Source organism: Amphibalanus amphitrite, unplaced genomic scaffold, assembly GCF_019059575.1.
Source record: "Amphibalanus amphitrite isolate SeventyFive unplaced genomic scaffold, NRLGWU_Aamphi_draft 000123F_arrow, whole genome shotgun sequence".
Taxonomy (NCBI): Eukaryota; Metazoa; Arthropoda; class Thecostraca; order Balanomorpha; family Balanidae; genus Amphibalanus; species Amphibalanus amphitrite.
Genome location: NW_024881618.1, coordinates 1,005,091 through 1,031,557, shown reverse-complemented (window position 1 = coordinate 1,031,557; position 26,467 = coordinate 1,005,091). Strand labels below are relative to the sequence as shown.

General features: G+C 57.2%; 2 protein-coding genes across 7 annotated transcripts; both read right to left on the bottom strand.

Annotated features, from left to right (window-relative positions):
* Window positions 1-858: 858 nt before the first annotated feature.
* On the bottom strand, window positions 859-3,866 carry LOC122381623. Its single transcript, XM_043366020.1, has 2 exons — window positions 2,415-3,866; window positions 859-1,778 (listed from the first exon to the last, which is right to left on the bottom strand). The coding sequence occupies exon 2, from the start codon at window positions 1,657-1,659 to the stop codon at window positions 859-861; it is 801 nt and encodes a 266-aa protein (XP_043221955.1). The 5' UTR covers window positions 1,660-1,778; window positions 2,415-3,866.
* A 6,810-nt stretch (window positions 3,867-10,676) lies between these two features.
* LOC122381621 (protein argonaute-2-like) lies at window positions 10,677-25,150 on the bottom strand. 6 transcript variants are annotated; one of them, XR_006256560.1, is made up of 15 exons: window positions 24,978-25,116; window positions 22,600-22,767; window positions 21,862-22,012; window positions 21,055-21,491; window positions 20,574-20,796; window positions 19,938-20,085; window positions 19,351-19,599; window positions 17,996-18,190; window positions 17,540-17,663; window positions 17,102-17,268; window positions 16,524-16,676; window positions 15,748-16,110; window positions 15,172-15,371; window positions 10,965-12,859; window positions 10,677-10,912 (listed from the first exon to the last, which is right to left on the bottom strand). XR_006256560.1 is itself a non-coding variant. In XM_043366017.1 (14 exons), the coding sequence occupies exons 1-14, from the start codon at window positions 24,994-24,996 to the stop codon at window positions 12,724-12,726; spliced, it is 2,718 nt and encodes a 905-aa protein (XP_043221952.1). In that variant the 5' UTR covers window positions 24,997-25,150; the 3' UTR covers window positions 10,677-12,723. The 6 variants fall into 6 exon arrangements, 4 of the variants coding, with proteins under 4 accessions (XP_043221952.1, XP_043221950.1, XP_043221949.1 ...); XR_006256561.1 differs by having other exon boundaries at window positions 22,615-22,767; XM_043366017.1 differs by having other exon boundaries at window positions 10,677-12,859; window positions 22,615-22,767; window positions 24,978-25,150.
* Window positions 25,151-26,467: the final 1,317 nt, after the last annotated feature.

Genomic DNA, 26,467 nt, shown 5'->3' with positions numbered 1-26,467 from the left:
TTTGTATGCGGGGAACCGGTACCGGACTGGCCAGCCGGCCTGACGAGCGGCGGGCGGGCGGCGCCGACCGGCTGGACGGTTCCGGCCCGCCAGTCCCCGCCCTCCAACACGCCCCACCAGCGCCCGACATCAATAACGTCCGTCTGCGGCTGGTCCGGGCCGGTCGGGGCGGGCCGGCGGCGCCATTAGCGGGCCGTGTCGGCCGGTATCAGTGTCAGTGTCAGTGTCAGACGGCCCCGTGACGGACCGCACCGCCGGCCCCGATCGCGCACCTGATACAGCCGCTCACGCAGCCCTCGGACCGGGGCACGGCAGTTTGCCGGACACGGCCCGGCCCGGGCGGCATGCTCGCCGGTCCGGGCCGGCCGCCGCGCCGTAAAAGTGCGCCGGTTCAGGGAAAACGGGTCCGCCCGGGCGCGGCGGGCGCGGTTCAGCCCTCGATCAGCGGTGGCCGGTCAGCGATCGGGTCCTGGCATGGCGCCGCCACCTGTCCCTGTGTTGGAGCGGACCGGAGGTGCGGCTCACGGCTGGCTGAGCCCCACTGTCCGGCAATTGATCGCATTGTGTCGAGTCCACCGCGCACCGGACTCCGGCCACCGCGCTCGGCGGGCCGCCAGTGACTGGCCACTTTGAAATTTGAACGTAATGTTGTCGAACAGCGTTTGAATTTGCATGAGGCCTCCAACGCGCCGCTGACTGCGCGCGGCCATCGCAAGGCCATCGGCAAATGGGCCTCGGAACAGACCAGCAACGCTTGTTCATGCTTCACGAACGCTCTAGTCATCGCATAACGCAACACACTCGCATACACTCGGCGCAGGAGCGCAGCTGAACGTACGGATACCATGCGGAGGGGACTCACCTGTCATCGTTTCCCGGCGGCTTGGAGAGCTTGATGCACAGCACAAACTGAATGGCGCACACGAGCAGACAGCAGAGGTTGAGGCAGACGCTGAGCGCCGACAGCGCCACCGTCACCTCGTACAGTTTGATGTACTGCTGGGCGTCGACGGCGCGCCGGTAGCCGCTGATCAGGTGCGAAAACTCGTCCACGTCTAGCGGCGTCACCTTCAGCAGGAAGATGGACGCCAGGATGGCCAGCAGCAGCGACGACAGGCACAGCAGGCCCAGGCAGCACAGCATGCGCTTCACGCGCGCGTCGCGCGGCAGCGGCGGCACCAGCCGCTCACAGAACGAGTCTGTCCGTTTGGATGGGCCCAGCCCGGCGACTGCGGCGGCGGCGGCGGCGGCGGCCGGGGTCGGCGGCGGCAGCGTCACGTCGCCGCGACCCGTCACGTCCAGCCGGGTGGCCGCCGAGGCGTTGAGCGCGGTCAGCGCCGAGATGTCGACGCTGGGCTGCGACTGGTCACGCGACTGGTCCAGGCCCGTGGTGCGCGTGGTGGCCGTCTGCCCGGGACTCACGCTGCCACTCGTCTGAGAGTGCTTGCTCACGGTGCTGTAGGCACTGACATTGAAGCCGTGCGCGCCGCCGTTGGAGCGCAGCGTGGCGTTGTGCACGTGCGGGTAGTTGGACCTGTTGGGCAGCGTGCCGTTGAGGCGCGGCGCCGGCTGCGGGCCGCCGTTGGCGTGGCGCACGTCGCCGTTGGCCGGGCGCCGCTCCATGGTGCCGCCGCTGGTGGCGGCGATGTGTTTGAGCATGGCTGCCGGGTCAGAGGCGGAGCGGCGCACGGCGGCCGGACCGCAGCGGCGGCGAGCTGCGCGCGCCTGGTGTCGCCCCGACGGCCGGCGGCGGCCCTCTCGGCATTCCTGCAGCGCGCCTGCAACGGAGACCGAACGTGAGCGGCATCGGCGAGAGACGGAGACCGGCTGAGGAGACACAGCGCCAGGCGGAGAATGGGCTCCCGGCAGACCGCGGAACACACTGGACACGCTCGGCTAGACAGAAGGGTTAGACAGCAGCGGTTCCGCAAAAACACACCTCTCAGCCAGGGGATTCGTCCGATGAAGTGGCCTCCCCTGCTCGCCGGCTCCCCGGCCGCCGAGATACGTCCTAATCCCCGTATCCCACTCAAACCTACCCCCGCCGGTACCCACCAGAGTCAGACCTACCTCCCCCCCTCGGGAACCGTTCCTCACTGGCTGATCGTCATCGCGGCGGTAATCGGTCGCGCGGCGAGCAGCGGTTTTTGTCGCAGTGCGCGAACAAAGACCGCGAGCGGGTCTCCACCGGCCCTGGAGCCGTCAGCGGCGGCCTCCGCTCCCAGCGGGCCCCATCAACCGACAACTGCCCCCGACCAATTCAAACCCAGCCGAAATTTCTCACGACACCCATAAAAAACGGCCCCGGTCAGCCGAGTCAAGGTCGGGCCGGCGCACGGCGGTTCGGGTTCGCCACGAGCACGACCGGCCGCGGCGTACCCGAGCGTGCTCTGGACGTTCCCGCGGGGACGTACCTGCGTAGGCTCCGCCCCGGGCGGGGCTGTGCGCGTGTTCCTCCCGTCGGCGCACGCTCCACTGGCTCCCCTCGCTCTCGCAGCGCCCCGCTCCTCTCGGCGCCGGCGCCACCGGACAACTGCCGGCCGGCGCCGCCAACGGCCGCCGCTTCGCGCCAAAACAGCGCCGGCGCCGCGCCGCCAGCGACGCTGCCGTGACGTCAGGGCCCGCCGGCCGGCACCTGTCCGGGCTGCCGACTGGGCTGAGGGGGCTGTTACGAGGGGATGGGGGGGGGGGCTGTACCGGGGCTGAGGGATGATCTGGGGGCGGGGTGGGACGATCGCCAGGGCGCGGGGTGGGAGCCGATCTCAGACGACGCGTTATGGTCAGGTTTCGTCATAGATTGATGAGACGACAGCAGCAGACACTCCCACCGTACATGGGAGTTTTCCCAGTGTCATTTGTAGAGCACATTGAGGGCATCCCGTGACGCCTCGTTCAAACACCATCAAACTTCGCCCAACGACCAGCTGTGGCTAAATAACGACTCTCGAGACTGTCCTCCCCATGCCTATCTCACTATTGTGAATCCTCGATGAATCCACGGTTTTCCTGGCTTTAAACACGCACTCCATCTAAAAAATAAATAAAAAGTTAAGACAACACGGGTAAGTTACAACTCAAACCTAAAATCTAAACTAGCCCCATCCACAAACCACAGAGCACGCGGTGCGCACAGTTCCAGTCACATTCCCTGTATTCCGGAAGTCGGAACTGGTAGCCGGCCTACCGTGACCTCCCCACTCACCCGTGGCGGCCTCCGCTCAGATCCTCCCTGTTCCTCTCCCGGCGGAGTGACAACTGACAGCCCCTCCCCGCTGCACCGGTCCGGTGTCATATCCCCGCCCCGGGGAGAGGAGGGGAGGGAAGACGCGGGGCGCTGCCGCCTCCTCTCGCCGTCTCCCACATCCGGTGTGGGCGCCGTGGGAACTCGGGCGTTATAATGCACCAGACTGGAGACCGCCCAACCCGGAGTCTGGGCAGGCCTACGGCACTCCGTTGCTGCTGGCGATTGGCTGAGCTGACAGGCCCGGTGACTGTTTGACACAGGACTCGCCGGCAGATGCCACAGAAGCCTGCCGCTGCCCGTTGACCAGGCTGGAAAGAAGAATAATGAAAGTAAGACGGTATATGACGGCGGCTGCTCGGAAAGAACGTTGCATGCAGTCCCGATATCACCCTGGTGTGGGTCTAGCTCGCATAGTGCAATGCGAGGGACATCCCTGCCGCTTCACTAGTATGCACTTACGCCTAGCAACAGACTCACGACGTATCTCCGGCTGGAGGCCGGACGGCGGCACGGCGCGATCGCTCAGACAGTCCGACAGCCGGACAGACGGACTCCCCGTCCGACTCAACTCCACCGCTCCCGTCCGCCGACCGGCGCCGGGCGCAGCATCTGAATTCAGCCCGACACCTGCCGGATGCACTCAGCAGTGACGTCAGGGCGCGGCTGCAGCTCGCGACTGGTGACGTCACGCCGAGGTCTTCCCGTGACCCGTGACCTGGCCCGGGGAGTGGCCCCCACTTCACCTCCACCGGGCGTGGCGGCTCGGCAGAGCGCTGATCGACTGATGAAGACGCAGCGAGCCGCGGTGCCTTTGTGCCTGGACAAAAGGGAAATTTAACACTCGGTTATGGCGCTGCTGAAAACCACAGAAACCACTCAGAAAAGCGATCAATCTTGTTTGTGGTTGTTTTCCTGGCAGGCTGCCTCATCGGTATTCATAGAGTATCGGCTAAAGCGCTACTGGAAGGTAAGTGATGGCAGAGGGTACTGCTGAGACGCCACACTTCACAAACAGGACGACAAACAGGCCTTAGGGCTTTGTTACGACCGCACGATTTTAGGTCAGCACGGCTCAATCCACACAGAACTTTCAACACCTCTGCAGCTTTTTGTGCGTGGCCGTAAACCGTTTGGTTTCACGACGGCCAAATAAACAGCCCTTCTCTCGGTCCTGCAGTCGGGCGGTGATCCATCCGCGGCCGTCTGGTGGGCGCGGAGTCGGCGCTCCGCTGCAGACGGCCCGGCACAATGCCGAGACGGCGGAGTGGCGTGTCAGTGACCCGGCTCGGAGCCGGCTGTCGACGGCAACACGGCGTGCACCGGCTGCCACTCTGCCTCCGTGGCATCTACACGGCGTGCACCGGCCGCCGGTCTGCCTAAACTGCAGCTGCACAGCGCGACTGGCGAGCTGGCGGCACCCACCGTCCATCGTATCGGTCTGTCCGGCGACATCCAACGTCCATCGTATCGGTCTGTCCGGCGACATCCAACGTCCATCGTATCGGTCTGTCCGGCGGCACCCGGCGTCCATCATATCGGTCTGTCCGGCGGCATCCAGCGTCCACTGTACGATCTGTGGCTCACACCGTCACCGTTCAGTCTCCGTCTCCGTCAATATTGGGTATAAGATACATCTCGGAAAGCGGTACGTGCAGCGGCATTGTGTTCGGCCAGAGCTGTGGTGCGATTTTGGCAGCCGCACACAACATGCCTGATGTGAGGCCGTAGCCGCCAGGCGCCAGGGCCACATCACGCCACCCTTCGAGTGACTTCCAGTATCGGCGCAGCGCTGACGCAAGAGTTTGTCGCTGGAACAATAGACAGGGGTATATGATTTATTAGCTGCACACTGCTTTGAAAGGCATCCTTAGGCATCCTGTGATTTAGAGGGTCGAAAGTGCCACAACACGGACATCAGTGAGCGATTTATTCCTACCTGCCTATCGTATTTACCATTTGTGTTTTCCAGCATACCTACAACTCACAGGATGAAATTTAAATAGATAAATCAATGAAACAAATCAGGAAAGCTTAGCATGGTAATTAGTATGTATTTACGTCATGGGGCACATCCACATAGTTCAGTGGCTATTCCGCACCCTGCAGTCGCAAAGATAAAGAAAACGGTCATTTAGGTCAACATGCACACACGCACACGCACTAACCCACACACGCCTGCTCTGTAAAGTACACTTAGCCGACGCCGCCCCGCTGCTTCATAAGCAGGTGTTGCCTGAGTTCTTTCTTAAAGCCTCCAGTAAAGTTTCGCAACTCACGTGGCAAAGCATTATAGGCGGTAACGATCGAGTGCTTAAAACGACGCCTGCCTGACTCCGATCGACTCGCCGGCATGACTAAATGGTCGGCGTTCCGTGTGGTACGATGGTGAACATCACCACGAGTGACTAGGTCGCCGGCGATCGACTCGGGCTCCGATGTCATTAACATGCGCTTCAGTAGGATAAGACCGCGGTATAGATACAGGTGCTCTGCAGTAAGCCAGTCAAGACGGTCCAAAACGTCGCTGATGTGATCGTACCTCCTTCGACCGGATAAGACACGGGCGGCAAAGTTCAACACCTTCTGAATGCGCCTCATCTGGGTCTTGTTACACACGCCGTATACGACCAAGCAGTATAAAATGCGCGAAATGACAAGTCCCTGAATGAGCGTCAACAGGGTTGACTGAGGCAGACTGTGCCTGCTGTGGTTCAATCCGCACAGGATGCCAGTGCATTTTTGCACAACGCTGTCTACATGCGGGGTAAAAGTCATATGCTGGTCGAAAGTGACACCCAGGTTTAGGACGGCGGCGGAAGCGGCGACCTCGGCATCCATTAACTTGATGTTTACTGTGGGGAGACGTTGAATGTTTTGTCGCGAGCCAAGAATGATGAACTGGGTCTTTCGTGCGTTAATTTTGATGCCGTTTTTGCCGAACCATCGAGAAAGAAGGGCCAGGTTGTGCTCCATGTGCTGCACCAGGGAGCCGATGTCGCCGATCCCACCGCTGACTGCCACCTGGGTGTCGTCAGCGTATTGCACGACGTGAGCGCCCTCCGTGTACAAAGGTAAATCGTTGGCATAAATCGAAAATAAAAGCGGTCCGAGCGCTGAGCCCTGATACGTGCCGATCGGGTTAGGAAGCGCCTCTGAAGTCACAATCCGCCCTGAGGCGGCATCCTGAAGCTGCACCCGCTGGTAGTGACCGTCAAGATAGCTGCTAAACCAGCGGGTGTCGACGCCATATAGTTGAAGTTTGTGCAGCAGTGGGTCATGTGGAATCACATCAAAACATTTGGAACAGTCGAGAAGACATAAAAGCGTGATTTGACTGCGGTCCATAGCCGTAAACACGTGATCAGTGACGGATAAAAGCGCCGTGTCGGTCGAGTGGTTATATCTAAAACCGTGCTGAGATGACGAGAAGAGGTGATGAGCGGCGAAGTAGTAAAAGAGCTGCTCGTATACAACGCGTTCGACGATTTTCGCTATGGTGGGTAAAATAGAAATGGGCCGATAGTTCGCGACCTCGGTAGACTTGGACGATTTCTGAATTGGATGAACAAGCGCCACCTTCCATGAGTCCGGGACACGTTGCGACACAAGACTGCTGTTTACAATGCAAGTGATGACATGACAGATTGAAGGCAGACAGATCTTAATGAAGCGGATACACAGTCCATCGGCGCCACACGCGGCAGAGTTACTCATTCGGGAAAGCACACGACACAGGTCATCTGGTGAGATGGGCGCCACCTGGAACCGGCCGGTGGTCACCCGAGGTAGGCGGACCGGCAGCTCCGGTCCGGACGTGTCCACCTGACGGGCCGTGTCGGGGCCTACAGACACAAAGTACCGGTTCAGCGCGTCTACGTCTGCGCTGGGAGCAGACCGGGTCGGCCTGCTCGAACCGATGATAGGCCGCGCCACGCGCCACATACCGCTCGGTCCCACCTCCCGCAGCCGCCGGTCCAGCTCCTCACGGCTGTCGCGCCGGATCGCCGACCGAACCTGGCGGTTGAGGGTCTTGTAAGTGTCACGGTCTTGAACTCGAAGCGCTGCGCGTCGTCTCGACATTAAATCCTTAGTGTCGCTCGTTATAAATGGCGCCGTCGGATTGAAAACCTTACGCCGCTTGAGAGGCGCCACAGTGTCCAGTATGGGCCGCGTCGTCGCCAAAAAATAGTCCCACTGCACACTAGTAGCGAAAAACAGTCCAACAGAACTATGGCACTTATTCGACACGCCTGCAATGCGTTGTGACTTGTGAATAGCTGAATGGACAATGGATATTCGCCTTTTGAACCTCACACAAACCGTACATAGACATCTTCCCGTGTCACCCGTCGCTATCCCGGGCACACCGCACGCTCCCCACACACGCGGTGGCCTATTTCTCGCCCGGTGGGGTCGGACCGGGCGGGCACAAATTCCCGCTGTGTGATGAGTCGCACCGCGCCGGTCACGGCTGGTCGGCCCGATCTGAGGACGGTTCCGGGAGAGTCCGCCGCGTCACCTCATGTCCGCGTGCCAATCTCCTGACGGCAGGGACCCACCTCACACCTCGGACAACTGTTCCCCGAATACGCGGCCCTCGTGACTCAAACCGGACCCGGCCGAAATTGGCGATCAAGGTCTCATGTGGATACGAGCCAAACTTCTACTACACCAGCCACGAGCAGAGAAGCTCCGTTAACAAAACAAGGAAGCAGTAATATAACCCTCGCCGGCCGAGGGGGGGGGGCGGGTGCCGCCCCCCCCCCATAGGGTTTTTTCGCGATAGCTCCGAACACGCTGGCGATAGAGAGCTGAAACTTGCCATACCTGACCTTTGATCCAAGCCGGATCTTTTGACACCAACCGCATTTTTGCGTCAGGTCAGGTCACTGACCTATGACGTCATAAGTGAACCTCTGCACGGTCTTCAGATGTCGCAACTTCGCAACGCCCTCACTGCCAGAGGAGATGTCACAGGGAAATGAAACTTGCAGGATCTAGTATCCATTATGAGTCCCACAACTTGTATATCTCGGATTTTTCCTAAAGGTCATATGAGGTCAGGTCATTTTCGTGACCTCACCATTATAAGTCAATGGGGAAATATTCAAACTGCTATTCTGGCACCGGGAACGATCTCCAACTATCTCAAGCACACAGAATCGTGATTTGATGCACTCCTTGCAAGGTTAGATGCGTCACTTTTGCAATGTTGACCTTGCGTGACGTCATTTATGACGTCATCAAGGTCACATTAGTTTTTCGTCAATAACTCTTGATCAAATTGAGCTAGCGAGTCGGGAAAGGCACCAATGGACTCAGGAAGGCCTGCCGAATCGAATGATATGCGACATGACCTCTTTCGATCAACTTCGTGACCTGGGGGTGCTGACCTGACCTTGACCTGAGGTCAACACCCCAAGTTGACCTGACCCGGACAAAAAGTATATCATTCGACGCGCCTGAGCGAGGCGAACACGATGCTGCCAAAATCGGCGCTCTGCGGCCGTTTTTTGCGAAGTTATTCACCAAAAACTGAACCGTACCCTGGGGCACTTGACCTGACCTCAGAGGTCACCGGTTGACCTAGGACCTTAAAATCGGGTACCAATCTCTGCGTCTCGTAACGGCGCACACGCTCGTTTTTTCCGCGACGCGCTAGCTCCACCAGGGGCGAAACGGCGAGGGGGGGGTCGTACCCGCCCCCCCCCCCCCCTCGGCCGGCGCGTATGTAGAAAACCAATAGGTCCGGCGAGGGATAACACGCGATTACGCCTAATTACCGCATTTAGACTGGCATCCCACTGCCGTGCCAAGAACAAAGGACGACAAAAACAATAGAAACAAAACAAGCAAGTAACAGTTTGAGGCGTCATCACGAGGAGCACATTGTAGCTGCTCAGATAAGACCTCGTATTCTGTGCAGACGAGCGAGCGAAGAGCCGGACTTCCCACGGGTGCGGCCTTCTCACAATGAGGACAAACCGCCGCGCTGGTAGGCTCAGTGGGCCGTGACCAATGACCATGGCCGAGACTGCCGATCGATCTGAGAGTGTTTAGCGCAGCACCAGCGGCAGGTTTCGTGCGGCAGTGGTGGTACGGTTAGCTGGCAGCTGCTGCTGAGTGGACTCCCTGGTCACAGGAAGACAGTGTGCACTGGATAGCGGATAACAGCGGGGCACCCTATAGGGAGGCAGGTTAGAGAAGGGTGACAATGGGGAAATGCTGAACAGGGCAGCCTAAATAATGAGCATGGTAGCCTCCAGTCAATGCCTTCGCCGCTAACGACCATTTCCACCATGACCGGCCCTAAAATTCAACCCGTCCCACCCGCCTAACCAGCCCAGCCCTCTCCTCACCCGACACTGGCAGACGGGTGCGTCGCCGGCACAGCGGCCGCATCCTCCCGGTGCCGGCGGCTATAACCGCCTCCCGCGCCGACAACGGCCGCTCCCGTAACGGCCGACCCTCCCCTCCCTCCCCCCCATCGGCCACCCGCTGTCGGTACCGACGGCAGAGAAACGACGGCGGGCCGGAGCGCCACGTGGTCCGACCGACCCTCCCCGTCGACCGACGATCTTCCCTCAGATACCGACAGTCCGTCCCCCTCCCCGGATACTGAATGTGGAAGAGGCAACACCCAAGGCCACTGTCGGACCGACCTGCGCGGGTCTCGGAACTGACCGGCCCTACCTGCCAGCTCCCGGTGAATGGGATACGGAGGCACCTGTCCCGCGCTACCGGCCGGTCCGGACCCCGCAAGGCGACAGCCCGCCGCCATGGATTGGCCCGCAATACCACCGGTGGACGAGTCGACTCGTATCATGCCTCTCTGCAGCTCATCAATACAATGCCAGGACACAGCCAATTTCATGTGTCGCTATCTCTTTTCGATGGCGCGGCCCACCAGATTATCAGAGCGGAGTGTGGTGCTGCCGCCCGTCAGCTGGCGCCACAGTGACACCGGAGGACAGACAGAGTCATTTTGTCATCCGGCCGACAGGGGCAGATGACGGTCGGGGGCCGACACTTCCGGTGGGCCTCGGCCTCCGCCGGCGGCTCGTGGGGCACGGCGACAGTGGCGACATGACAGGAGCCTGACAAGAAGGCGCTGAAGGGTCAGGGAATGAGTAACGAACCTCTTCATGCCTTCAATCCCTCCGGCGATCCCAACATATAGATATTATTCATCCCTGGCCTGGCCCAGTCTTTACTTGTGCAGTGTTTAGTGTTCATCTTACCCATCCCAGCATTGATATTATATGCATCTTCCACTATATGAATTTCTCTCCCCGTCTCCCCAATACCCTGCCAGGTCCCATTTCCATTCCAGAGCAGTGACTGGCGGCACCATTCACATTATGTCATCAGTCATTCCCTCCAAGCTCCCCTGATTACTGCACCACTCGACACCTTACTCCATACACACCTAGAGTGACTGCAGTCGGTTTATTGAGCTCCTACAATGCCGTTATTGTTCTAGGTGCGGCGCGCACCCGGCAGGACGCGCACGCGCTGCCCGGCCGGCGGCGGCTCCCCGCTGGGATATGTGAGCGCGCGCGCGTGTCGGCCGACACCGGAGACGGGCCGGTGCGGCGGCTCGGCGGCCGTTCGGCGATATGTGGGGGCGGCTGGAGGCCGCGGGCCGCGCCGACCGGGCACGGACGGCCGGCGCCGGCGCCGACACTGGACATGGCCGGCGCCGGCCGTCGTCACACACCCGCACACAGACACACAGATTACAGGCAGACGGCGGCCGACCGACCGACACACTCACAGGCACACGGAGAGACAGACGCGCCCGGCGCGGCGGCTGGATGGCGGGCGGGCTGAGCTACCAGAGTTAACAACTGCCGGCCGGTCGCCGACAGACTGCAGACGGACCCGGCTCGCAGCGCTACGACGGAACGCGGCCGGGCGGCACCGGACCGGCCGCAAACACAACAGAACACCTACCCGGCTGGCAGCGGCGGCGGCGCGCGCCACACGCCCGTAAACTCGACATTTGACCCGAGCTGCCCGACTGGGCGGCGGCCGGCCGCGGCCGCGGGGGGTCTGTCACCGGCCGCCCCGCAGGCCCCGACAGCGGCGCATCAGAGCGGCTACACAATACCACACACGAACAGATAGCACACACACGCGCGCGAGCGCTTCGTAGTAAAACACGCCCTAGATCTCGTAAAGAATGTTCCGTTGTGCAGACGGATCGAACGGCGATACTGTGGCGGTACAGCCCAAAACTACCGTATCAAAACGCTCTCTGAATATGCCGTCTTTGGTTTGCCATGGTTCTCGGGACCGTCAGGGCAGGAATGGAGGACGCCGGGCGGCCGGCCGACTCGCACGTGTCCCAGCGGACGGCACCGCTGCCGTGCAGTAACAGACTGGACTGGTGAGCGCGCGGCGCAGACACCCCAGCCCGCCAGCCGGCTCTCGGGTAAGACACAGGGGGACGATTGCATGGCAGTGGGCCGCCACAGGCCGCCCGGCCAGCGAGCTTATTAAAGCGGTTCGGTGAGCGGCCCAACGGCGGGCGGCGCTGCTACCGTGGGCAGCAGACTGCCTACAATATACAAACCAAACGGAAGGTACGCTACACGTAACCTCGGCAAATCAGTTCGCACTCTATGCTGCATACAAACACTACAAAAAGCACAGAAACTCGTCTGGAACACACTGCCTATGCTCAGCGCCTAGACAACCAAAAGAGATACGTCAGATAATTGTGATGGTTGGTGGACGAGCCGCGGCAGCCGGGGCCGGCAGGCAGGAAGGGTGGCACAGCGCGGGCACTTAGACCGGCGCGCGGCCAGCGGAGGCCGGCGGCGCGCGCGGGGCAGTCGACACTCCTCGATATACACTCACTGTAGACAGCCCACTCGGCAGTGCGGTTCGGTAGATGGTCGGCGGCCCGGCCCGGCCCGGCGGCCGCTGCCCGCCGCGGACACCTCAGCCGCGCACGTGATTGTGAGCACACACCATGGCACCTCGGCTCCAGCTTCGTTACAAAAGGCGCCCACCCAGTCACGGACAGACGGAGAGAGGCACACGCCAGGACGTCGGCTACTCGTATATCTTGTGACGGCACGGCGGCACCTGGCCGCCAATGGAAGATACGTGCGGCGCCCGCTCACACTCGCAGGGCGGGGTCGCCATCGGACGGCGGCGGGGCGCGCGCGCCGGCCGCTAGGAGCGCCCGCGGCTAGCACACAGATGACTAGAAGCGCGCAGCGGGCTAACAGTGGCACCTGGGCACCAGAGACACGAGCGAGCGGCCGGGCAGAGAGGCGGCTAGCTAGGCAAGCGGGTATGGCCGGCGGCGGCAGTGGCTTGATTAGCGGTCAGTCGGTGATTAGCGGTGCCGGCCGGAGCCGGGCAGCAGCACCCTGTGTGACGCGGCGGGCCGCAGCCCCCTCCCTCTCTATGTACAAATTGTCTCCTATTGTGCAGCGGCGGCTCTGGCGGCTGTGGCGGCGCGCTCAGGCGAAGTACATGACCTGGTTGGTGTCCTGGTGGACGGTGACGGCGCGCGCCATCGCAGACGGCGTGCGGTCGTCGGAGTTGCCGGACAGGTGAGAGCCCTCGCCAGAGCACGACGAGTGGTACGTCGGGTCGCTGAAAACGGAGCGGGGGACGGTCAGCGGCGCTTCCCGGGCGACCGGCGCGACGGCAAGTGAATGGAGCCACCGGGTCCGGACATCGTCCCCGGAAATGAGCGCCATGTGAAGCAGGAAAACAACACACCGCTGTACCGGAAGACAGCAAAAATACACCTACCGCAAACCGTTAACACGACACATTTTAAATGTCAGGCTTGCAATCCCCTAACAGCCAGGGCCGACAGCACAGCGGAACATCACAGCACCTGTGCCGCCACTTTAAAACCGACCGGTGAGGTAACACTGTACACAGGAGGACACGGGCCTTTTCCCTACAAAGACAAATGCAGTAACTGCACGCCAGCCGGCCGCCCGGCGGGGCCAGTTTATTAGACAGGTAAACAGCTGGTTACCGGGTCAGCAGCAGCTAAAAACCGTCAGCCGACAGCTGTACGATTCCCGGCTACACGGCGGGGGCCCGGTGGAAGTGCAGGTTCCCGCGGCAGTGTTCCGGCGACGTCTAGAGCCGGCCGGCGAGCGGTGCGCCGACAGGCGAGGTTGGTCCGGACCTCAGAGAGATAGTGTGGCCCGCACTGTTCCAGCCACGCCACAGACACGGCGGGCAGGGGTATGGCGGGCGGCCCATCCCCACCCAGAGAAGGGACTGGACACTGCTAGGGCCCAACAGTCCCGCCCAGCCAACTTCCCGGAGTCTGGGCTGCGGGCCCCAGGCAGTCTTATTTCCTTAACTTCCGCTAATAATATTTGATGACTCAGGTCGCTCCCTCAAATCATCACGCCCAATAACTCTGCACTGCCTACATAATTTCAATCCCCAAAACTAAGGCGTAAACGAGACAGCGTATAAGATCTCGGACACATCAACCAATAGGAGAGGAGAGGATACCAGCGTTTAGGAATCCAGGCCGTAGAAGACTGGGCAAAGAGCAGAGATAGAGCGATACATAAAACTCGACAACTAGGTCCTTCCAATGCACAAACACTCATAAAAATTAATGAGCTCCGTGGTTCAGCTTAAGATAATTCAGAGAAATGAAGCCAGTATAGCGTTGATGTATGACAGCGGGTCGTACAGCCCGTTGTGCAACAAACATTACGGCTTTACAAACGACATGCCGGTTCATTCTAACCGTATGGTAGAGTTCTGGAACGAACGCAATATCCACCAGGCTACACGGAGGACAATGTCCCTGTGTTTTCATGTCCTTGCTCGTTCTCCTGAGCATAGATTGGAACCACTCGGCTAAGCCAGATATCTGCATCGGTATCGAATCGCAACGCCACGAGGACGATCAGGCGCCAAAACCGTGCCACGATTGATAGATACCTACTTATCGGGCCGATACTAAGCTAAGCTCAACTCGACCAAATACATAAAATTCGGGTCATTTACGTTTCAAGGAAAAATGAAAAGCGTTTCTGAAAATTATTAACAGATCAGGGTGATTAGACGAGTTGCCGTATAAATAAATGTCAGATTAAGTTTGTCACAGGACTGCGCATTTAATGCACTGTCATTTTTCGAATAACCCTACATTGGTCTTGCCCTTTCGGAAATGGAGTATGAAGTGCTAAGAGCGTGATCGAGTTCAAACACTGCTACACACATCAGCAAGTCCTGCTCGTCACACCTGCCCGCTCTGTGGGCCACCAGCCACCACAGCCAAAAATACGTCCTCCAACACAACTGTACCATACTTTACACCTAGCACATATTACGTCTGTGAAGAACTGCTATATCCCCAAAAACCTTGTTATGTAAATCATCTCCCTCACTCCCTCCTCTACCCTCACGCTGCCCCAATCGGCTGAACTCTCGACTGTCGTGCTCCTTCTCGACCAGGTGGTAGCGCGCCCCCCCCTCTCCCCCTATATACCAGTCTCTACACTGACCTGTCGTGCTCCTTCTCGACCAGGTGGTAGCGGACCCCCCCCCCCCCCTCCCATATTCCAGTCCACTGACCTGTCGTGCCCCTTCCCGACCAGGTGGTAGCGGCCCCCCCTCTATACCAGTCTCTACACTGACCTGTCGTGCTCCTTCTCGACCCGGTGGTAGCGCCCCCCCCCCCCCCCTCTATACCAGTCTCCACTGACCTGTCGTGTTCCTTCTCGACCAGGTGGTAGCGGACCCCCACTCCCACCCCTCCCTCTATACACCTATCTCTACTGACCTGTCGTGCTCCTTCCCGACCAGGTGGTAGCGGACCCCCCCCCCCCTCTATACCAGTCTCTCCACTGACCTGTCGTGCTCCTTCTCGACCAGGTGGTAGCGCGCCCCCCCCCCTATCTACCCCAGCCTCTACTGACCTGTCGTGCTCCTTCTCGACCAGGTGGTAGCGCGCCCGGAAGGCCACCAGGTGGGCGTAGTAGGCCGGCGCCGGGATGCTGACCGAGCGCGTGCAGCGCACATACGTGTGGCACAGCTGGTAGGTGAGCTGCTGCAGCTCGTCGCTGTCGAACCGGTTGTCGTCCCACAGCACGTGGTAGTGGCTCGGACGAGACGTGCCCTGAGAAGGGGAGAGTGGGGGTCAAATGCTGAGCAGTAACCGATGCAACAGTGCACGGAGAATATGAAAGGCGATTCACTGGCGCAGCCAACAAAACTCATACGAATAAAAATGTATCGTGCAATTACTGAAACTTCAATAAATTCAAAAGAACATAACTCAAGGCACAAAATATAAATTATATGACGGGAAACATACCATTAGAAAATATGAACAGAAATCTCGCCGGTTCCTATGAGAGTTTGCATTGTCGCAATCCGTCATTTCTAAAAAAAAAAAAACACATTCATCCTTCCCAATCAGCCTTTCAAAGTTCTAGCTGTTAGCTGAATACCCATACAGTATTCCTGCAAGTCAGTTACGACCGGCCACGCACCTGGATGCCCTGGTGGGAGCAGAGATAGAAGTCGAACTCTGTCGGGTGGGTGATCTGCGAGTCGACCGTGGTGCCGGCCGGGATGTTGCCGCTCTTGCCGCTCTGCTCCTTCTTGTCGGAGCAGAAGAGGCGAGTGTGGTGGCGCTTCTGCACCACGATGAACGTGATGCCCGGCATGTAGTCCACCTCGAGTTTGACGCAGGCCTCGCGGATGGCCGCCAGCTCGTGCTGCAGCACCGGCTGGAACTGGCCCTCGGACACGCCGTCCCTGTACATGATGATCCGCATCGGCTTGAAGTGGGTCGACTTGTAGAACTGGATGAGCAGCTCGCGCACCATGTAGCTCAGCTCCTGGATAATCTCCTGTGGGGACAGAACGGGACGGTCGCGTCAGTGGTAACCCAGGCAGGCGGCAGCGCTGCCACAGGTTTTAAAGCGGGAGGGGAGGGTCGTGTCATAGGTCCAGGTATACAGCACCGCCGTTGACGTAACGGAGGGTAACACACAGCAGAAAGTTTTGGCATCGAGTCACCTCCCCCCCCCCCCCCCCGCCCCCATCCAATGAAGATGACTTGCCTGTACCACTGGGCCACCTTGCGAATGGCGCGTCTGTACCACTGACTGACCTCTCCATACCACTGGACCACCCTGACTAGCCCATCTGTACTGCTGCCACTGACCTGTCTGTGCTGCTGGACGCGGACGGTGGCCGCGTACCGGGACGGGTGGCCGTCCATGGAGCCCACTGTCATTGCCCTGTCTGTACCCCGACTAACCTGTCGGTGCTGCTGGACGCGGACGGTGGCCGCGTACCGCGACGGGTGGCCGTCCATGGAGCCCACCACAGCCGCGATCGACGGCTTCTTGTTGTCGCCGGCCGGCGGGTGCGTCACGTCAGCGCCCAGGAAGATCACCGGCTCGTTAAACACCTGTGAGACGAGGGACGGTGGAGGGTCAGGGCACGTCGGGACACCTAGCGCAGAATTCACGTACACAACGCGACACCTTTACCCTACAAAATCAAGTTCACTGGCTGCTCTTGTCTAGTGAAGACTGAACAGCCTTGTATGATTACTCGTAACGAAGACATGATGACTCGTTAAGAAATGTCGCCATTAAAATGATTCTCGCAAATATCTATCAAAGATCATAAAGAGCTGTGAGGAATAAGCGAATTTGGCATTACAACGGACGTCATTCAGCAAAACAAGAATATATCTTCCCAAACAAATCCTGTAAATCTCTCCCGAGCCGAGCCAAATGTTTCCATACGTCGCTTCGATTTACAATGCCAGAGAAAGTTTCAGCCTTCAGGCGGCACCGCTGCCAGACTGCCCCGGGCCCGACCACCTACCTTAGGCCGGATGCTGGGCACCAGGATGCTGTTGACGCCGCCCAGCTTGACGTTGATCTTGAGGCAGAGGTTGGAGAGTGTCTGCGGCGACGTCTTGTTGACGTTCTTGGCCTGCACACACTGCGTGGCGATGCCGAGCACCGTGTCTCCCACCCGCTTCACCTCAGCTGTGGCAGAGGCGAGGACAGTGACCGGTCAGGGTAAGGCAGAGACGTCACGAGCCACAACCGTAAAACCCGCCACGAAAAGTCCGTGAAAACTGGGATGACACCGAATTGGAATCAATGCGCACTAGGCGGTGACCCCGCAGTCCACACTAGTGTGGGCCCCTGGTGAGTATACAGGCTAACCCCACCGACCGAGTGAGTCGCCGCGCCCCCTGCCGAGCCCAGACCGGCCCCGGCTCCGGCTCTGGTCCGGTGTGGGCCCGCGACGTACCGTAGACGGGCGTCTTGCCGGGCAGCACCACCACCACCAGCTGCAGGCCCTGGAAGTTGGTCTTGAGGTAGCTGAACATGGGCTGAACCTGGTCGGGGCCAGTGGCGTACTTGCAGAAACACGGCTGGAAACGAGAGGCGGGCCGACGTCAGGATACGATCGCAGTCGCAACTCCCAGCAGCACAGGAGCGGCCTGACTAGGCAGAACTTAAGAGAGGACGCGCTATCTTCAAACATCATTCTTTTATTGTCAATGAATGTGACTTGCCCTTAATCACCCCCTTTCAAAGCCCCAATCCCCCTATTACATGATGGGCATGTCGGGCTGTCGGTGGCCCCTTTCCCTCTTTTTTCCCCTTCCTTCTTCCCTGCCCCCTTACCCTGTCCAATGATTACAGGGCCGGCATCGGTGGGCCCTTTCCCTTCCTCTCCCCTCCGCTCCTCCCTCTCCCTCACCTGTCCGATGATGGGCATGCCGGCGTCAGTGGAGATCTTCTGCAGCTGCTGGGTGAAGTTCCGCAGCGCGTCCTCACGCACCGTGCGCTGCGGCGCGAAACAGGCGATGGCCCACACGCGGATCTCGACGCCGCTGTAGAACTGTTTGCCGCGCATGTCCCAGACGCCGGCGTTCGGCACCGCCTGCTGCTTGGTCTGTGAAGAGGAGAGACAGTCAGTGTCACTCGTTGTCAGCACACTTAGCAAGTCAGCACACTATATACCCATAGGGATGAGTACAACTAAATGGCACAATGAATAATGGGTTACGAACCAGTATAACGCCTTTTGGGGCGACTAACGGAGCGAGCGAGAGGGTGAGCCTTGCACGTGCGAAATTTCGAAGGGGTACCTCCAGCTGACTTGTGCACGGCACCCTACTAACCGGTCTCTAGCGATGTGCCAAATTTGAGCACAATCGGCCCAGCCGTTCTCGAGATCTGGAAGCGGCACCCTGCACGTGCGCACGTGCAAAATGGGTCCCAACTGACTTTTGCACTGCACCCTACTAACCGGTCCCTAACCATGTACCAAATTTGAGCGCCATCGGTCCAGCCGTTCTCGAGATCTGAAATCGACTCCTGCACGTGCGCACGTGCAGCAGCACCCCAACTCTGGCACATGGACATGCATTGCCTAGTGGGTGCCTAGCTACATGCCAACTTTCAGCGCAATCGGCCAAGTAGTTACCGAGATATTGCAACAATTACAAAAGTGACACCTCTTCGTTTTGCACGTGGCACGTGCATAAGGGGTCACCCACATGCATCGGGAATAGTCCAATACTTGGTAGAAGGAATGAAGCTACCCTACAAAAATTACCGCGTGTAAATCGGTCAAGTGGTTGCTGAGATATAAGCCTCGCAAAAGCGTGACCACGGCCGGCCGGCCGGCCGGCCGCTCATACTCAGAAATTTCCGTTAATCTAAGGAAAGACTACGCTCGCTTCGCTCGCTCCGTAATCATCCGCCCGACTGACCAGCCATCTGTCCACACGGTGTACACAGCAAAACCGACTGATCCTCTGTCCCAACTCCCGCAGCTGATGCTATGTATCTCCAACTCACCCGTCCGCCGTACTGGAGTCTCGGCGGCGTCACCCAGCGGTACCCGTCCCCTAATACCCTGCACCCGTCCCGAACTCACCCGTCCGCCGTACTGGAGTCTCGGCGGCGGCAGCACCCGGCCAATACTCCGCACCCGTCCCCTGATACCCTGTACCCGTACTAAACTCACCCGTCCGCCATACTGGAGTCTCGGCGGCGTCAACCGGCCGGTACCCGTCCCCTGTTACCCTGTACCCGTCCCTGACTCACCCGTCCGCCGTACTGAAGTCTCGGCGGCGGCAGCACCCGGCCGCGCACGTCCATCATCTTCTGCTCGATGTTGAGCCCAAACTCCTGGACGTACGGGTCCGTGTTGAAGTCGGCCCACACCTTCCTGATGAGCGTGTTGATCTCGCGCTCGCGGTCGGGCGCCGAGCGCGCCGTCGCCTTGATCATGGTCGAGGTCTGCATGTCGGTCAGCTTCTTGATGCAGCGCTGGCCGGCCACGATGGTGCACACCTGCAGGGAGACGGGTCCGGGACGACGGGCGTCAGCAACAGCTGCTGAATTTATCGAAGGACCAGGGATGACCGACAGGCACAGTCCCACGGCACAAGACACGGGTATTCAGGCCGTCAAGTAGCGAAACAGTTCAGCTAGGGAAGAAAGCTGGTCGATATCCGGTTAACAAGTTTTAATCGATGCTAAGAAGAAGACATTCACACCAAATAGGCAGAGAGTGATCGTGGTCGCTCGTGATACCTTAAGCAGCATACTCGCATGAAAGGCGACTAATGATAGCTGCCCAGATAGCTTCGTTCCTTCCGCAGCCTTACAGCCCCTGCATCTGAGCTCACCTCCAGCGGCAGGTAGGTGTGTTTGTGCTCCTGGCCGACCTGCAGACAGGGCAGGTGCGGGAAGCGCAGCTTCATCCGGTACTTGTCCAGGAAGTACTTGGCCACCGTACACTCCACCGTCTGACCGTTATCCAGCTGCAGTGGGAACCTGCCACAACCGGCGACACACGCATTAGATGGGTCCATGCGCACACCCACAACAGGCACCAGCAGTACGCCAAGCGGAGATGCGATACGGAAGTTTCAAAGAAGGACAGGTGTTTCAAACCATCTAGGATTTCGTGCTCCAACGCAATTAGGATTTGTCTCAACAGGCGGCAATGTCCTCATCGTCAAAGCGTCAAAGCTTATACTAAGCAAGGCCAAATCAAAGTCCACGTTGTTTAATAATTCAGTAAGCACTCGTCTATGTATATTCACGCATCTATGTTTACCAAAGGCTACATCTGACTAGCTTATAAGCCCAATCCTTTTACGCCTCCAAACCAGGATGCACGCCCACAACAAATTGCATAATCTAGGAAAATTACAGAACTACGCATTACCACTCCCAGATCGTGACTCCAATTATGTCTTCCCACGCAGTACCCAGCCCAGAATCCGCCCACGTCACACCCAGGGGCCGGATTCACTCACGACTGCATCTGCGCCGGCCGCCGGGTGACGTTGCACACGCGGTACTTGCGCCGCATCGAGCCGCAGTGCGTGATCTCGATCTTGAGGCCCTTGATCTCCTTGGTGAACTTGACCCGCTGGGAGTCGGTGAGCGGCTTCCGCTGTTCGCTGACTTCACGGATGTCGAGAACCTCGCACATGAACTCAATGACCGCCTGAGACTTGTAGAAGGCAGTGGCGGACACTGCGGGGGGACGGCAGGATGTCAGTCTGCGGGCGTAAGGGACACAGAGCGGCCGACCGCCATACGGACATACACGGAAAACCAGCAGATTAATGTCGGCACTAAAGGATAGTTGCATACCAGGATTCTACACGTAGGTTGTCTGATCAAAGTGAATGTAAAAATAGGACCATAATAATGCGTGACACTCCTACACAAAAGTCAACCAAACAATTGACACAAGCGAGTCAGGCATCCCCTGACAGAAAAATATCTTACCATCGATGTTGAGCATCATTTTCCACTGGCTGGGCCGGACCGACTGATGGAAGCCGAACCACACCTCGCGGCCGCCGCCCAGCGGGTGGTAGTAGCCCTCGGGCGCCGAGAAGAACGACCGGCCCACGGGCGTGTACTTCATGGACGGCAGGTGACGCATTACCACGTCCAGCGCCTGCACGGCGTCAAACGGGATGGCGCGCTGCCGTCCCTCCAGCGCCTCCTCCAACTGGTAGAGCGACACCTGCGCCGTCCACCGGATCGACACGTGGAACACGCGGTCCTTGCCCTCGCCCGGCAGCGTCACCTCCAGATCCATCTTCTCCTTACCGAAGGGCAGCGGGTCTCGCGTGTACATGTTACTCCGGCCGTCGAACACAGGCTTCATCGTGCTGAAGATCTTGGCGTAGGCCTTCACCATGGTCTCGATGATCTCCCTGTGGGAAAGTGGGAGAAACAGTGGGTCGGTGAGGGGCATTCTCACATTGGTGGTGATCAGCTGCTAAATAATATGTGTCGTCAGAGGGCAGGATACAATCGCACGAGACATCAAATACCGCATTGTATGGTTTTAAAGAGAAAGGCTTCACTGAAACAAGATTGGGTTTTCATATCGCTATAAGTGTATATATAAAATTCCACAACACACTTGAAGCGAACTGCTATCCAAAGTTCACGCTTAACGAAAACAGCACACGCCTCGCGAAAACAGGCTGTGATCCGGGGTGGCTGTTTATCGGCCACTGTTCAGCGGTGTTTATCGACTGTCACCGGGCCGAGAGGACACTGCGCCGAGCCGGTACGTACCTGTTCACCTTCCGGGGACACTTATCCGGTTGGATGCTGACGTCGTAGTGCTGCACGTAGCCGCGCGGCATCGTGATCTGGAAGTGGTTGGCGCGCAGCTGGATGCCGCGGCCCTCGCGGCCCAGGTTTGGCCGGCGAGGCGCCGCGAATACTGCCGAACACAGAATGGGTCAGGGTGACTACTACCACTAGACAGAGGCGGGTTACACAAAACACTGTCAGCACAGGACGAATACTGCCAGACTGAGGACAAATCAGCGCCGATAGTGCCAGACTGAGGACGGGTCAGGGTGAATACTGCCGGACAGCGTGAGTGAGGGAGAAAATTACTGGGCACAGAATAGGCCAGGATGATTACTGCCGGGATGAGGATGGGTCAGTGTTGTGCAGGGCATACGAAGGCGAATGGGCGAATCATATTGCCAGACAGAGGACAGGCCAAGATGAATACTTCCAACTGAGAACGGATAAGCACAGCCAATGGCCATGAAGCTGGTGGGTCGAAGTTACTGTGTAGGTGCAGTAGCAGATGAAATCAGTGAGAACAAGCCGAGGCACAAACACAACCAGATTAGCATGGCATTGTTTTCCTAATGAAAGAGCAAATACACTTTCATTGATAGCATGACCATAGCATAATGTGAGGTCATGTAGAAGTCAGTCTGTAAGCTCACGGGGCCGTCAGGTGGCCATACGGCACTGACTGTGAGGCCAGGGGGCCGCCGTTTGTGAACTCACGGCGCGGCCACTCACTGGGCATATCGGAGGCGAGCGCGGGCGCGGCGGCGGCGGCGGCAGCCACCACGGCGCCGGAGGCGGGCTGCAGCAGCGAGACGGGCGTGATGCCGGCCGGCGGCGCCACGGCCACCGGCAGGGCGGGCGGCGGCGCGGCGCCCGGCGGTCCCGCTGCCGGACACACAGGGGGGCACACCGTCAGACGGGACGGGACACCGGTCACCGAGTGTCGGACGGGACGGGATGGACGGTCACCGAGTGTCAGACGGGACGGCACGGCGGTCACCGAGTGTCGGACGGGACGGCACAGCGGTCACTGGACGTCAGACGAGACTATACAACAGTTAGTGGATATCAGGCAGGACCACGTAGCAGCGAATTAGTGTCAATGAGATAACATATCAGTTCCTGGGGGATTAGGCTTGCAGCTCAAAACCACTCCTTCAGATTCTGTTTGGTTATGACTTGTGATGCAATCAAAAGTAAAAAGGAGAATCCATATCATGATTATATTTAGGCATATGTTGTTTGGGACATAATCTATCATTCATTTGTTTTTTGTTTGATATGTAAGGAATTTTTACAAATTCACATTGTGATACAAATACAAATCTTGGTACCTAGAGTTGATGCCCCAATGTGTAAATAAAACATAAAGGAAGAGGAACACATCAAGAGCACCATTTTAAGTTTTAACCAAGGAAATCAATGACTCAGGCTGCTCGTTCTTTTGATGCCACATCCAAATATCCTACAACTTGCCAAGAAAGGTGGTGCATACTGCAAACAACTTATAAGATCAAGCGTTTCTGCATGTTGAATGTGCATCTCTTCTACATTCATCAAAATGTGTAAAAGTGTACTGGGTTAATTTATGTACCTACACCATTTTACATTTATTTACATCATTTTTTCAGCAGTTCGGACAACTGCTGAATTCAACTGACCATAACATGCAAAAGGACATGTTTTCAAAATCATAGAGCCTATTAGTGAAAATGTTAGATGATGTCATGCTAAGCCACCCCATTAGCTTAACCTTCCATATCATTCAAGCTGTGTTTTTAGATAATCAATAAATTTTTCATGGGGTTTCAATTAAAAAGATTAGTTTTTTAACCATCTCTCCCTCCTAGCAGCCAGGAAAGTGGCATGTGTGCCAATTTCAGGCATGTTTTGATGTGTGCCTGATGCTGTTCACTGTCCAGTGCAGCAAAAATGGCCTCTAACCTGCTTTCAATCATTTTTTCTTGGTAGCTAATACCACCTGTTTCTGGAAAATGGTTAAACACTGCAAAGAATTACCTTGAAAGCAGTTGTGAGAGGAAAGGTGGAAGTTTTTGCTGAGCTGGGAGTGCCCGAGCTCTCTCAATTCCACAGCCGCTTGGCTTTGAAGCCCACAACAGATGGCAGAGGTCAAGGTCACCTCACCACTAGGGCTGCAGCGAATTTGTTATGCCTGGGCACCTTGACCCTCAGCTCAGCACCAAGTTCCACCCATGGTTGACAGACATCCTTTTTGGTGTTGACACTGTTTTATTGGTAAGTATTTTATGAAGTTCTGTCAGCATCTCAGCTTATCTTAACTTTAACCTGTTTCAAAGGAATCTAAAAGGTGGTCCTTTGAGATTAATTAAACTAAAACTCTTCAATGATATTACATGCCTTTTATAACTTTAAAGTGAGATTTCATTTTTTATTAAATTTAGCTCAAATGTTTGAATGGACGGATTGACGCCCGGAGCCCACGCTAAGTAGAGCTTGTTGCGTAGACCCCGACCCCTACCATCTGATCGCGCAATTCCTGGTAACGGGAGAATTTAGATGCCAAAGTTTAACGTGCCCTTCAAAGCCGGACACAGCCTGTCCCACTCAACTGACTTCAATTGGCTGCAGCTGCTCCCACCAACCGCAGACCATCCCCGTCAGGAGACTCAAATATTGAGCGCCTGAGTGACTCGAACCTGGGCTCTCACTACCGGGAGTCCAGGGCTGTACCAACTGAGCTGCAGCCTACAGGACAGGCAAATTTATACCTGCAAGCTCTAAAACATGTCTCAATTCAATAAAAATTTCATTTACAGGGTAGTCTACAGTGAAAAGTTAGCATCTATACAAAATATGATAAGAGTAGCAACAAATGAGGAAATAATGTCATGACCTACTTTCTAACAACCTGACAACGCTAAATAACAAATAATAAGCACAATTTGTAATATGATATAAATGATAAAAACATGACAAATATATCTGGGAATATGCTTAGAAGCGACTGTTAGCTTGTATAATAATGTTAAATTGATTGTAATTCATGATTCAAGAACAATGAAAAACGAAGATCAAGATACAAGACAAAGAACAAAGGTCGAAGTACAACTTACGCTGTCCTACTGGGTACATGATTTTCTTCCAGTCAATGGAACATTCAGCACCAATATAAAGCGTCAATCAAGCTAGTATTCGGACCGTACAAGAAAAAATAAATAAATGTACAGCAGTCCACCCCTCCGCGCCCCACACACGCTCCTCGCGTGCCACCACACAGGCGGATTTCATTCAAGGTAACGAGAATGAGTAAACATGAATGCATTACAGATAGAATAATATTATGACATCACTAGAACTAAGAACTTCGTTGAAAAATAACCCACCCAAAGTCATTCGAAGAATTCAGTTATAAGTAATATAAAAGTAACAAAATTTAGATGCTTCCTTGCAATTTAGATAAGAATAGCTATATAAATTCACCCGATAAAAACAATAAACATTGAAAACAGCGGAGAAACAGCGGAGAAATTGTACTTTTGACGTCATTTGGTTGAATCACAAGCAAAGCTAGGACCACTTGGTAGACCGCGCCATAATCGGCGAATGTATTGTGCGTTCGCCGAAAATGTCTCCGCGCGCCTTCGTTTTGAGGGCTTGAGACGTGGGTCGAGGCAAGGGTCGAGGGTTCGAATCTCAGCATCCCCGGATTTATTCCAGATACCTGCCGTAGTTCTGAGGCCAGTTTCACCAATAAAAAACAGACGGCTGCGATTATTTTTTGACAAAACGATAGCCTCAAAATGTCATTTGCTGCTGAAAATACTAATCGCTGACTTGAAAATGTAATAACTTAGCTCTCAAGACAGTCAAGTGCTATATTATTTGGTCAGCAATTACTTTTCCACCTGTAAATAGGATTTATAGACTATCGTTTTGTCAAAAAATAATCGCAGCCGTCTGTTTTTTATTGGTGAAACTGGCCTCTGTACCAGTGACGTACCCAAGGGGGGGGGGGGGGCCACGGGGGCCAAGGCCCCCCCTGAGCGCCGAAGGCACTCAGGGGGCCCCTCAGGCCCCAGGATATTTTTTAAACACTGGATAAAACGTCTTTTACTCGGAAGAAAAATTGATATTAAAGTTTCATTTATGTGCCCTGCGTACCCGAGGGGCCCCTGCAGTCATCCAAGGGCCCCCAGTTTCCTGGGCCCCTGGTCGCCTAGGGGGCCTCTGGTAGCCGGGGGCCTGGTCTCATGGGGGTCCCTGATAGCCTGTGGCCCCTAGTCGCCTAGGGGGCCCTGGTCGCATAGGGGGCCTCTGGTCGTCGACTGGGGGCATCTAGTTGCCTAGGGGGCCCTGATAGCCGGGGGCCTGGTCGTAAGGGCCCCTGATAGTCTGTGGCCCCTAGTCGCCTAGGGGGCCCTAGTCGCATGGGGGGCCTCTGGTTGCATGATATTGAGGCCCCTGATCGCCTGGGGGTACCTAGTCGCCCAGGGGGCCCCTGGCAGCCGGGGGCCTGGTCGCATGGGGCCCCTGGTTGCCTGGGGCCCCCGGTCGCCCCTAGTCGCCTGGGGGACCCTGGTCGCCTTGGGCCCCTGGTAGCCTG